The sequence below is a fragment of the Leptonychotes weddellii genome, chromosome 8, assembly GCF_054177405.1.
Source record: "Leptonychotes weddellii isolate Sample4059 chromosome 8, ASM5417740v2, whole genome shotgun sequence".
Taxonomy (NCBI): domain Eukaryota; kingdom Metazoa; phylum Chordata; class Mammalia; order Carnivora; family Phocidae; genus Leptonychotes; species Leptonychotes weddellii.
In genome coordinates, this window is record NC_138376.1 from 127,859,742 (window position 1) to 127,874,273 (window position 14,532).

A 14,532-nucleotide genomic window follows, 5' to 3' on the forward strand; every position below is an offset into this window, starting at 1 on the left:
AATTGTACAATAAGCCTCCTGTCTTCAGGCTTCTGCCCTTGCTGTTCCACCTGCCTGAAATGCTCTTCCCCCAGCTCTCAGCAAGGTTCACGGCTTCACGCCCCTTCTGTCTTCCCTCAGTCACCTTCCTGGCGAGCTGCGCCCGGCTGCACATGCACACGCACCCAGCCCGCCGCCCAGCTGCCTCGCCCCCCGCCGCCCCGCCCCCCGCCGCCCCGCACCCTGGCTCTGTCTCTCAGGTGCTCATTACCACTGACCCAGTGCACGTGTTATTTACTTATTGTGTCTACTGCCTCTACCCCTCACACTGACGGAAACACTGTGATGGGAGAAGTTCTGTCCAGCTTCTTCCTCAATGAGCCTAGAGGAGTGGGGATCAATTACTGTGTGGTGACTGAATGACGATGTGTAATCAGAAAAATATAGCAGACTGCTCAGATATGCTGCTTTGTTTTGTTTTGTTTTGCTTTGAGTAGATTCCGTGCCCAGTGTGGAGCTCAACGCAGGGCTCAAACTCATGAGGCGGAGATCAAGACCTGAGCTGAGATCTGGAGTTGGACGCTTAACCAACTGACCACCCAGGTGCCCCAGGATATGCTGCTTTTAAGGCATCTGACATGGTATCTCACATTATTATTATGGGTGAAATTTCCATATGTAGCAATGCCCTACTTATTTAATAAACTGAAAAGGGGCATAGGGAAAGAACTTGGAAATATTACTCAGATTTGTAGCTTCAAAACAGAAACAGAATGTTAGGTAACAGAAGTTAAGAATGAGGCTTTCCTCAAAGTGTTGGGATGGTTCCAAACAAGATAAAATGGAGCTTAAATAAATACACAGTCCTATAGTTTATTTTTTAAAAATCTGTTGACAAAGGAGTTTTCTTGGTTTTCCTCATGTTACTGACTTTTCCTTCTGCATCTCCTTTGTGAACTTTTCCACGTCTTCTCCACGAAACAACTGGAGCGTCCAAAGTTCAGCGCTCAGACCTTTTCTCTCCATAGACAAACGGCCTAAGTGATGTTGTTTCATCCCATGGCATTGTCTATATGCTACAGACCCAAATCCATCTACGTATCTAGCTATGGCCTTTCCTCTTGGCTCAACAGTGTAAGCACTTGCTTTCTAAGTATCTCCAATCTGATGCCTGATAACTCCAGTTTCACTTGTTCAAGACTAACGTACGGAGTTCCCAGCCTCACTCGCCCACGTTCATCCAGCTGTAGATTTCTCCGCGCCACCCTTCATTTACAAAGCGCATGGTGCGACTTCAGAGATTCGAGATGGCAGCTCTGCTGAGAGCAACACCCCAATGTCTTCTGACTCTGCCTGTTTCTTCCTGTCAGAATCCCCTCTTTATCTTCAAACATCCCTTTCTAGCCTTTGCTGCTACTCCCAGTGGCTGCAAAAATTCCAGGCTGACCCCTCAAGCCCCCGCTATACCCTAAAGCACCCAGACTTGGGAACTTTCCAGTTGTGAGCTCTGTTAATAGTGGAGGTCTCCAGTAAAACCCTGAGATTTACAGAAACCTTAAGAGTCGGTAAAGGTTGCCATGGACAGAGCGAGTTCTGCCCAGTCTCCAGCAATGGCTCCAGTCATTTTAGAGATTCCTTTCTTCAGATAATCCAAAGTGAAGGAATATACCTGTATATGTGATCCTACGAACAATACTTCAGTTTCTATTTTATACTAGTGATGTCTTACCTAAGACTGCATCAGATGCAATTCAAATGATTATTTTCAATATTCAATCCACATATACGATCTTTACTATATACAGAATATATAATTAAAATATTTTTCATATGCAATGAATTATAACTTTGTAGTACTAAGCACAGTTTGCTAAAAGCTTTCAGTACTCATGCCCCACAAGCTTTTAAGTTTAATAAGTCTCTTAAAGTTAACACTAAGTAGTTTCTCTTGGACACGAAAACAGTGCGTTTAATATTTCTAAAAGTACTGAGGAATGCCACGGTCTTGAATACACAAGCAGTCACCTTTCGTTCACCCACAAACAAGGTGCATGAACTCAAAGGCAGGCTAGAGCTGCTCGCTGGGGGAGCGTGAGCGAGGCTTTCGCTCCTTGGCTGGAGCAGCCTGCCACCACATTGGGAATGTTTGTGTCAGTGTAAAAGCAGCCAGAAGTCCGTTCTTTACCTGCAGTCTCTCAGTTTCTAATGTTGGCAACTCATTCAGAAAACCCCACACGCACGTGCGGGCCAAACAAAACGCAGCTGTTCGTGCTACTCACTTTGGGGGCCTCCAATTTGCAACCGTTCTCCCTCCTGACTTCACTCCATACTAATGAGTGATGCTCCGGAGCAGACACTTGGGTTTTGCCATTATTTTTCTAATACTTTCACATGTGAGAGCACTGAGAAAATGTATGCAAGTTATTTACTCCCTATACTGTGGTGGCAAAATTATATTCACACGACTTACCCTGCTGACTTCCTTAGGAGCCGATTCATCTGGTGGAAGGAAAAGGAAGGGAAAAACACAATTAGAAACTCCAAGTAGGTTCTGAAATACAGAATATGTCATTCACTCTCAATAAACTTCTTACAAAATCTAAGAATTTGGCTTTAAACATCTATCAACTAAAGGTTAAACATAATAGAGTTAGATGTACAATAAAGTTTGGAGGGAAACGAAATACCACAACAATTCACAGGCCATTTTCAAGATTGTCTCGTTAGACATTCTGAAATGGTAGCATCTGCAAATAATATTCTTTTTTTTTTTTTAAGATTTTATTTATTTATTTGACAGAGACACAGCGAAAGAGGGAACACAAGCAGAGGGAGTGGGAGAGGGAGAAGCAGGCTCCCTGCCAAGCAGGGGAGCCCGATGCGGGGCTCGATCCCAGGACCCTGGGATCATGACCTGAGCCGAAGGCAGACGCTTAACAACTGAGCCACCCAGGCGCCCCTGCAAATAATATTCTAACTGACACAACCACATGAGTATCACAGTGACTGTGAACATCTGTTCTGCTGGGGTTAATTACAGCATCTCTTATTTGCTGGAGTAAGACATGACCCTGCACAGCACCCGGGCCAAGGCACGAAAGACACCTGTCCACAGGGCAGCTTTGTCCCATGGGTCCTGGGATTTGGGTGGCCACCTGTATCAGCTCGTCAGCCGTGTTTCCCATAAAGTGAGATTGATGGATGGCACGCCTAGGTGTGACCCTCTGAAGGGGTCTCCCCGTGGGGCTAGCCACAGGACAAGAGTACGCCCACGTGACCAATAGGGTACAAGAAACAAACTGGCCAAGACTCCATTCTAGGTCACTGGTTCTGACCCGAAGGATATTTATGCGGCCCTTACAGACAGCGGCTGGGCTGGGCCTCTCCAGAGCCCTCACTGGGAGGCAGCCTTTAACTCAGTGCTACCGCTATCTTGTATCTTCCTCATCAATCAAATCCCGTCTGACTACCACCATTAGTGCACACTCAACGTGCCCCAAACCTCATGGATTCTGTGTTCCTCCAAAGCACAGTCTAATTTATCTCGACACTGACAAAAGCATGTCTGTCCCACAAGTTCAAACAGGGTTGGGATTCTCCTTCCTCCTTCAATATCCTTATTAACCAACTGCTGACGCCTGTTGTTTTCTTTTTGCTAATCTTTCTCCAATTTGTTGCCTGCCACCATTTCCACAGATAACACCAAGTCTAGTGCCAAATCAACCGGCAGCCTCCAAACTGGTCGCTCACCACACACGCACACACGCGCATGCACACATCTACCCCGTCCCTCGGATGCTCCAGAACGTAAAGGAAACTAGATTTCCATGTTAGCTGCATAAATGACTTTACCTGGAGCCTTTCAGAAATTACCAAGTTTGGGACTATTGGAGAATAGACATTCAATAAACAGTTCCTATTTTGGGGCCATTATTGTATTAATACAATATTATATATTTTCTTCTAATTGTTCCCTAGTGACTTGAGTACTGCATCTCATTCCCCAAAATGTCCCTGAGCATGTTGGAGGAAAAGCACTTAACTTTGCCTTCCACACTGAAGTCACATCATAGCAGAATTTCATCTACTCTCAATTCCCAACCCCTAACCTCTCCCAGACTGCCCCCAGAGATAGAACTATGCAATTTAGTCATTACAACAAATGTATTAACAGATCCTAAAGTTACAGAGGCTTACATGTTCTTAACTTTAATCTAAGAAATGCAGTGAGCATGGCCACATGTCCCAGTGGATTAAGAAGCACATAATGAAAAGCAGTTGTACGAAGAAGTTTACTCTCAGGACTGATTGGCGCTCGGGACTGTGGCACTTTGGGACCTCCCACTCTCCACAGCCATCCTCAGATCTGAATGCTGGCTCAAGGGAAGAAGAATTTGAATGTCTAGGTATCTATAAATACATGTACCCTTTGCTTTTTCCTTTAGTTTTTGCTTGACGCTTCTCAAACTTGAGTGTCCGTAAGATACTCTACCAGTAGGTATTTATACATACTGAAGGTGTACTTACTAGGTAATCCTCCAAGGGATTTTTTTCCCCATGAGCTGTTCTTCCTAAAGCTGTTAAAAATCATTAAAATGATGTTGAGATTGAAGACGCTCTCTCTTTTTTCTCTTCTTTTAAATAAATTTCTCTTTAACAGTCATAGACATTCTCTCTTTGAAATTAGTTTTTGTTTTCTTGTTTATTCATCCCACTAGAATGTTAGCTCCTTGAGAACCGGGATACATGCCTGGCATATAATGATCCCGTAGTACATATTTGTTGAATAAACAAATGTTAATTGAACCCCTAAAGCTGCATAAAAATTAGTGTCTGCTCTTGTGAACATTTTTGTTACTAATTTGATGCTCATGAATTATTCAAAATCTTGCATCCATGGCAATTTCTTACTTTGCCATAATCCCCAACATCTTTCATTTTAAAGCAAGCTTTATTGCTGAGCAAGATTTTATTAATGTGGTTCCAACAGTTCAGTCCTGAGTGTGTGCTGGAGGTATGGTGACCTTCCAGTCATGGGTTCTTAGGAGGAGACATTCTAAGCCTTGGGCTCTTAACCTGGAATTGCTGGATGATTTGCAAGGAGTTATGAACTGCATGAGAAAGATGGGATGATCTTTCTGCTCTGTTATTTTGAAAATGTCTTTGTGGAAAAAACTTTTTCAGAATCAAATTATATTGTCAGGATATTCTTTAAATCAAAATTAAGTACTTACAAATCTTTAGAGCTGTGCATATATTTGTACTTTTACTTTTGTGATGACTTTTGATAGTTCTTTGAATATGAAATGGGATTTCAGGAATGAACCCAAATATAATTAGAACATAAGGGAATTTATACTATGATGTCTGATTTGAAGTTCTGTGGCTGCTTATCATGTTCTTCTTTACTCTGTGTTTGGCTTTGTGGCTTTATTACTCTATGTTCCGAGAATGTGTTTTGAACAATTTCTACTTTTTAAATTGATCAATCATTTCCTTAAGTTTAACATACATTTTTTGTTACATCTTCCATGGACAAGTTTAATTTCAGTGCTTGTTCCATAGGATAAGAGAAGTTCAAGATTTTGAACTTGAAGATATTGATACTGTGCATCCAAAGAAAAGACACAGTGACCAGAAGTGACAGAAATTGGTGATTTCTGGGAGGACTTCACTCTGCCTCTGTCCCGTAAGACTGTCCACTCACTTCGCCTTGTGGGCTTTGCAGGTATTCTAATATTCCTAAATAGAGCATATCTGTCTTCTCATTATGGAAAATATTTACTTCCCATGAAAATTAATATATACAATTGGCCGTTGAACAACATGAGTTTGAACTGAACAGGTCCATGTATACATGGATTTTTTGGACAAATATACTACAGTGCTATAAATGTATTTTCTCTTATGATTTCTTAATATTTTCTGATCCCTAATTTATTTTAAGACTATCATATATATATTAACATACAAAATGTGTTAATCTGTTTAAGTTATTAGTAAGGTTTCTTCTGGTCAACAGTAGGCTATTTGTAGCTAAGTTTTGGGGAGTCAAAAGTTACACACAGATTTTCAGTTGTGGTGGGGGGGGCAGGTCAGCACCCCTAAGCCCCCTGTTGTTCAAGGGTCAACTGTACTTCCAGCTCCTGGGAGCTGGTGTGGCTCCATTCAGCCTCCTCCAGCCATTCCTGCATTCTGCAGGAGCTGTGGAGCTTGTCTAAAGACAGCTGTCTTCTTACAAAAATGCACCCTTTTAAGATTCAATCCCCAAATATTTATCAAACATGTAATACATGCCAGACACTGAATAAATGCCTCAGTTGGCCCAATCAGGCTAAAGGGAAGGACTTCTGTTTCATGGCTTTGAGAGAACCACAAGCATAAGGACTGGCCCTAGTGGGTGCAATCATGAGGGGAGTCAACCTGAAATCAGCTGACCTTGAAGCCTGCTTTACCTAGGGACTCCTACATATGTGAGAGTTAATTCCCCTATTTATTAAGCCAATTTTACAGGGTAAAACTAAGAACACTTCAAAAAAGCATGAAGGAAAGGTAACAAGATGTTACTAGGATATTACTTTCATACCACTAAGTTAACACACTGTTACTTAAAAGTTCCAGAAAGCTCTTCTATTCCTACCAAGAAATTCCTTTGTTTAGGATTTAAGTCCTCACAGTTTGGTTGTGCTCTATTTTTCCAACTGGAATATGCAACACAGGGGGACTCCCTTCCCACTCTATAAGACTGGTCTTTCTAGAGCCTCAAACATGTTTTGCTAACTCTTACCTCAAAATCTTTATATCTTCAAACAACAATTATTGAGTACCTACTAAGTGCCTGGCACTATTCTAGGTGCCTACAATGTATCGCGAACAAAAGGAAAAAATGATAATCCCTGTGCTCATGAAGCTTTATTCTAAACATAAACATGATAAAACTTTATTCTAACCATAAACATGATAAAACACTAAATTGTACAGCAAGTTCCCAGTGTAAGTGCCTTAAGTGGGATACAAAGTGGCGCAGGTTAGGGAATCTCAGAGAGCGGTGGGAGAAGGGGTGGTCAGAACGGGCCTAGTCCAGGTGGTGAGCTATGAAAGCAGCTCCCTGAGGGAAGTGCATTCCAGGCAGGAGGATTAGCCTGAGCAAAGACCCTGAGACTTGAGTGTCCCTGCTGTTTCTTGCCAAAGTTGAATCCTCCTCCTTTTCAGGAATTAGCTCAGCTTGCATTTTGCCCATGAGGCCCTCTCAAAGGCACCTGGTGCGCATCCTTTCCTTAGAAGTCTCACATACTGCTCTCCTGTTGGGAAAGCAGAGTGCTATAGAAAAATGGTAAGTGTGGAGTCCAAACAGATCTATTTTCAAATCTCAGCTTCATTGACAAGCCGTAACTGGGTTCCTTGACCTTTCCAGACTTGGAAATATCATACTTACAAGAGAAGGTCAGGTCAGACGGTATTAGGAGTAAATGGGATAATGTATATAAAGTTCTTGCACACAGTGAGCTGTCAGCAAACTGTAGTTTTGTTTCTCCCCATTCAATCTGGCATGAATTACATTCTGCCTTCTGTTGATAGCTACATACATGCGGGTGACTTAACTTCCTGACTCAATAGAAGTTCTTGAAGACAAGAGATAACATCTAATATTTCTTCTCCATTACTGAACAAAAAGGCATTCCAAAAAGATTCTTGAATGATTACGATACAGACAAGGATGCTTCTGCATGCAGAGTATTTTCCTTCAGACATCAACAGAGTGGTAAAACACTAGAAGACTGTCACTTTTGCCAGTGGTCTAAAACTTCTTAGTGTAACTCGTAAGGATAGCGATCACTTTGTTTTGTTCTCTCTCTTAATTTTTTAACATTAAAACCAGGCACTAATGGAAGAACAGAAGCCATGTAATCAAGAACTTAAGCACCAGGTTAGTTGGTTTGGGCCAACTAATGGGGAAAAATGAAATAAACTATAAATTGCCAGGTAACTGAAAGGTATAAAGAACTATATACTTGTGGTATTCCTGGTCAGAAAAAAAAGGGGGAGAGGATATATATACAAGTTCACAAGCTACATCATAAAACAGGTAAAGCTGTTATTTTTTTCCCTGAAGGACTATTATGATTTTTAATAACTTGGAGAATCATGTTTTCTAGCATATGTTATTATAGTCTATTCTTTTGTACTTAATTCTATATAAACAGAATAAGACCATTCCTAGAGTTAGTCCATGAACCTTTCCAATTCTATAATGAAAAGTGATGGCTTAAAATGGCATAGTGAGAACTACAGGTGTTTTCCGATACATATAAAATGTAATAATTTATGACGTAGTTTCCTTATATTTTGTAGGTATGAGGATTAAGAATATATATGGTAGATAAGTGCTGTATATATAATATGATATAGTTTCTCTCTTGTAGCTAAGAGAAAATTATATATATATGTGTATATATATATGTTGGATTTCATATATATATACATATATATATATATATATATATATATATATATGTATATATATATTGGATTTCACTTATCAAGGCCACAGAAGCAAAGCTGAAAAAAGGTATCATGATGCAATCACCATGTTTTTTCTTCTTTTGTACATATTGTAGAAATTATTAGTTATCTCTAAGGGGCCTAGAACTGTGTTGAGTCTATGACTGAACTCTATGTGTCCTGATCATTATCTGGATTGGCATCATGCCTGTGAGCAAAGGTAACAAACTTTAAAGTTCACCATGAGAAAAACCTGAGCAAACCCATGCCAGACAGGCTTATACATAGAAACATTTTAAGTTGATTTTGATTTATCAGTTGATACTATATGAGCTGTTAAAATATGTGAACGATTCTATCACCCTGACAGGAGAAACTGGAGTTATTAATTTTAAACTCTGTTAACATTTGGGAAATTATGCAGTCTTAACATGGAAAATTCTGTATTTAATAATGTCTTTCAAAATTCATAGTTGCAAGAGGCTATTTGGAAACTGCTAAGAAATTTTAGGAATTACAAATAAAAAAAATATTGAGCTTTCCTAAAACTTTTACAGTGTTTATGCATTTTAGGAATGCTCTTTATTATGTTGCTTCAATACTGAGGATGTGGGAAAATGAGAAATCCAAAGCTTACCTGTCTTATTTATAAAAATGATAAAGAAGGACTTAGTATCAAAGTCTGAATAGTCTGGGAGTTTTCTGAGGATGGAAATTGTCCCAAATGTACTGTTCATCTCCCGATTCCCAAGATTCTCTGGAGTACATGAGATTCCATGAGATCTGACTAATCACACACTACTATGTCAGTAGAGATCTTAACTGAAAACTGGAAACAGTAAAGATCCTGGCACTAAATAAATTATAAACCTTAAGAACTCAGAAAAAGGTTTAAATTTTACTGACTCAATCATATTTTGAATTTCAGTAACAATATTAATAAATAAGTTGGAAATGTGTTGCCAAAGTTTTTAGTTGTCTGCAAAACTTCACTTTTAAAACTGTGGTTAAGTTACTCTTGGGTCTGCTGTAAGCTTACTTGCTACTAACTTCATTTTCACATCTTTGGACTTCTCAATAGCTGTTCAAAGGAGAAAATAATGTAAGGACTTTATTATATTTCTACCAAGTTGCTTCATGTTCCCTCCACCCACCCTGCAGAATGTCAAGCATGCAGTAGATGGAGGGAGTTTAGAATTCTGCCTTTCTTTTTAGTTTGCATGTACAAGGAAAACAGCAAGACTTTTAAAGAGTCTCACTTTATTTAAAAAAAAAAAAAAATTCTCAATGTCTGAAGAAAGGTAAGGATTGCGAGTGGTTCTCTTTCTGCTTCAGACCAGCTGACTGAGCAGCACAGGAAACCCGCTCTGGGACAGAGTCTGCTCAGGCCAATGGGAGCAAAGCAGTCTCAGCGGAGAGAGGAGCAGGCCACATGTCAGTGAGGATGGCCCTTTGTGCGGTGTACTTACATCAGAGAATTGCTTATTCTCTAGGAATATGTTCACTTATATTGGACATATGTTTTATTTAGTATTGATACCATCCAAAGGAATAAAACAAACCAGGCAGATGCTTAGTGTTCCTGAGGCACTAACACAAAATACTAGAACTGAAAAAAGAATTTAATTGTCCACAATTTTCAGCAAATTGGCTCTTTCTTGTTACCACAATTCTGCTCCTTCAACATTTCTGGTATCGGCTAAGAAATTACAACTTCTAGATAATTCTGTATTAAAGGACTTTTTAGCTTAAAAGTAACAGCTTACAACAATGAATCATTGAACGCTTAACTTTCCCTTTGTCTGAAGTTTGATATGGGTAACATTCCCTACAGTATGAAAATAATATGCCACTTTTGCTCATGAAGGATTAACTGCTACAGAAACTGTCTTCCAGTCATAAACAAGTAGAAAACCAGACAAAATACATGAAACAAAAGCTATTAGACATTGGTCACCAGGCAGTTCAACACTGTAATCCCAGAGATAAAACATTTGATGCTCATTCAGGATAAAAGCTCACAGCAAATTAGGAATTTAAGGGGTTTCATTACCCCGATAAAGGGCATCTATGAGAAACCTACAGGTGCTACCATGCCTGAGGGTGAAAGATTAAATGCTTCCCCCCCCTAAGATGTGGGACAAGATAAGAATATTTACTCTCACCATTCCTATGCAACGTTATACTAGAGGTTCTAGCCAGCAAAACAAGACAAAAAAAATGTGTGTGTGGGGGGGTATGTGTGTGTGTATCTATCTATCTATACATACCTATAAACTTACAAGTTAAATAAAATTATATTACATATAATATAAATATTATGTATGTGGTATAAACTGGGTTGGAAAGAAAAAAATAACACTATTCACAGATGACATGATTACTCAGGTAGGAAGTTCTAAGGAATTTACCAAAAAACCCCAGTAGAATGACAAAGTGAATTTAATAAGATTGTAAGATTCATAATCAGAAAAATTCAAGTACCACATAGAGAAGTATACTGTTTTATGATAAAGCAAATGACCCAGAAAAGCCAAGTAAATTCTGAAAACTACAGAAGTTGTAGAAGTTACACTAAGTTACACCAAGAGTCTCTACAGCGACATCAATCAAAGCTGGTAGAACTTTTCTTCACGTCCGCAGCAGCACTAGTCCCTTGTCTATCTGATGACAGGCATCCTGACAGGTGTGAGATCCCATCACACTGTAGTTTCTATTCACACTTCCCTGATGGTGAGTTATATTAATGTTCTATACTTTACACATGATTTTATTTGTCAATTATACCTCAATAGAGCTGAAACAAAAATATAATACCTTGATGGTACCAATATAAGGACAGACATGCAGTTCAGTGAGCCCAAATAGAGAATCCAGAAATAAACATATGCATATATGTGATTTTTCAACAACGGTACCAAAGTTATTCACTGGAGTAGGGATTATCTTTCTAACAAATGGTGTTGGAGGAAATGGATATTCATACAGAAAAAAACAAAACCAAAACTCAACCCTTACATTACACTCCATATAAAAGTTTACTGAAATGAATCATATACTTAAGAGTGAAAACTAAAACATAAGAGAAAAATCTTGAGTTAAGCATATTTCTTGGATTAAAGTAAAAAACTATGAAGGAAAAAATAATAAAATAGACTCTATGAAAATTAAGTATATTGGCTCTTCAAAAGACACTGTTAAGAAAACAAAAAGAAACATCATAAACTGAGAACTATAGAGTATTACATATCTAATTGAAAACTTGTATCCAAAATATATAATCTTACAACTCAAATATTAAAATAACAAATATCTCCAATTTTAAAATGGGCAAAATATTTGAATAGAAGCCTCACAAAAGAAAATCTAGAAATGGCAAACAAATTCATTAAAAAATGGTTGACGTCCTCAGATATCTGGGAAATGTAAACTGTAACCACAATGAGATACCACCCACACCCATTAGAATGTAAAGGGAGAAGGAAAAAAAGGTGAAGCAACTGGACCTGTATGAATCGCTGAAAGTGTGCTATATCCAAATAACAACACATTCCCGAGAAACAGAAATGAACAAAGCACAACATAGTGTTCTGCTAAGTGAGAGAAACCAAACACACTGTATGATTCCATTTACGTGAAATTGTATAAGCAGGACAAAAGGCAGATCGGAGGTTGCCAGGGACTAGAGGCAGGTAATAGAGGGGAGATGGGCGGCAAAGAGGCGTATGGGAACATTCTAGAAGGGAGAAATGGTGAAGTGGTAGTGGTTATGTGACCGTATGCATTCGCGAAAACTCACTGAACTATATCCTTAAATTGGTCAGATTTATTATACATGAATTATGCCTAATACGCTGATTAAACAAAAAGCTTTGTCTTGCACTTAGGCTTTAGCTCAGTGTGAAGCAAGCACCAGCATTTCTTCATTCCATTCTTGGTTTGTGTTTCCATTCAAGTTACCATCTTGACTAGAATGTCCTCTTGGTCCCACACTCCAGTGCAAGCTAGAGGCACTGGCGAGAAGTAAGGGTTAACATGTCCTGCATCCCCCTCCATTCTTCCCACCATCACCAACTTTGAAGTCGTTCCTCCATATTTACTAAGAACCTTACAACCTGACCAATTTCATTCTTTTCCCTCAAAGCTGCCTCAAATCATTCTGTAGAGCTTTGATGTCCACATGGAAGACCATACGGGGCAGAAGGCAAGCAAACCAAAGGAATTTCACAGGGAAGGGTGAAGCTGCTCCAGCAATAGGCTGTCAGGGATTCAAAGAGAGTTTCAGGCAAGACATAAGGGGTGGCACCACCAGCAAGAGTCTACATGGAGACCCGGCAGACACATGAGAGCCCCTGTCCCCACCCATCGTGAATTAAAAGGCTCTGAGTCACGTTAGCCTTAGAAGCCTGAGAAGTGGGTTCAACAGATTCCAGTGGACACTGTTAAATTAGCCTGGTGATGGGTATTAAAGAGAGCACGTATTGAATGGAGCACTGGGTGTTATATGCAAACAATGAATCACGGAAGACTACATCAAAAACTAATGATGTAATGTATGGTGATTAACATAACATAATAAAATAAAATAAAAATTCTTAAAAAAAAAAAAAAAAAAAGGCCAAAGGCTACTCAACATCACTACCAGAATGCTTTCTAAGTGTTCCTTTGTGCCCAAATGTCTGATGGAAGAAAGGAATTAGGAAGAAGCTGTACAAGACTAGAACTCTTATATAAACACTTTGGAAAATAGTTTGGCACCTTCTGAAAAGCTAGTCCTAGGTATTGATCTAAGACTAAGTACACAAAACACCAAGTGTTCAAGAAACACCAAGTTAATGTAAAAGAAAAAACAGTAGGTTTTAAAGTAGAAGTAATTGAGACCTTTAATTGCTAAGATTATATGTTTTCTACTATCAGTAGGAAATGCAAACCATGAGCAAGACGATATCAGATAAATAAAATTACAGATTCTTTTATATATCCAAGTCAATCTTATTGCTGTATTTAGACAAAGAAGGCTAAAGACTCATCATGAAATTCAGTATTCCCTGGCATCTTTTCATTATAATCAATTATAAAAGTGAATTAAACATTCATTTTCAGGGGCGTCTGCATGGCTCAGTCATTAAGCATCTGCCTTCAGCTCAGGTCATGGTCCCAGAGTCCTGGGATCGAGCCCCGCATCGGGCTCCCTGCTTCTCCCTCTCCCACTCCCCCTGCTTGTGTTCCCGCTCTTGCTGTGTCTCTCTCTGTCAAATAAAAAAAAAAACAAAAACAAAAAAACATTCATTTTCAGAAAAATTTGTTGACTTAAAAAACACTGTGACTGTGTTTTCCTGGAAATTGGTAAAAGAACTGATAGTGGAATAATTCCAGAATTGTACCAAGAAGAAATAGTATTTTAGAATGTTATTTTGGAAAATTTGAGAAAATAACCACTGAACAGAGACAAGAAGTCATATTCTTAAACTGAAATGCATTAAAGACCAAGATTATGATGTCCTATTAACACTACAAAAATTAACCAAACATAGCCGTAGTATTAAGTATCTAGAATTTAAAAATAAATTACAGCATTATTTACCTGAGATAAATGATTACATACTCTTCACCTCTACTAAGATCCTGGGGCAATAAACTTGAGCTCTCTGAACAAACTGGCCATGGTTCTGGAGCAGAGGTAGAACAAAGACCAGTTTATTGGGGCTTCAAATCCAGCAGAGCCATTCACTTGTTCCAGAAGATCTGTGGGGTTTTGTTTGTTTGTTTCTTTTAAGTAGGCTCCACGCCCAGTGTGGAGGAGCCCAAAACGAGGCCTGAACTCCTGACCCTGAGATCAGACCTGAGCGGATATCACGAATCAGATGCTTAAACGACTGAGCCACCCAGGCGCCCCAGTTCTATGGTTTTTGGTGCTATCATGATCTAAATTATGGAGCTTCCAGTGCTTTCCAAACTTTTTCTAACAGGGCAAGTTTTTATTTTCAAACAAAATCTCATATGGAATAAACCAGTAGATTAAATAGGTTAAAAGAAATATAGTAGCAGATA

At 39.1% G+C, this 14,532-nt stretch overlaps 1 protein-coding gene across 1 annotated transcript in view; it reads right to left on the bottom strand.

The window, feature by feature from the left end:
- Positions 1-14,532, bottom strand: part of PDE10A (phosphodiesterase 10A) — a 283,739-nt gene that overhangs the window by 105,198 nt on the left and 164,009 nt on the right. Inside the window, exon 3 of the mRNA XM_081829386.1 lies at positions 2,450-2,478. Coding sequence (XP_081685512.1) covers positions 2,450-2,478 — 29 coding nt within the window. The remainder of the gene's footprint in view (positions 1-2,449; positions 2,479-14,532) is intronic.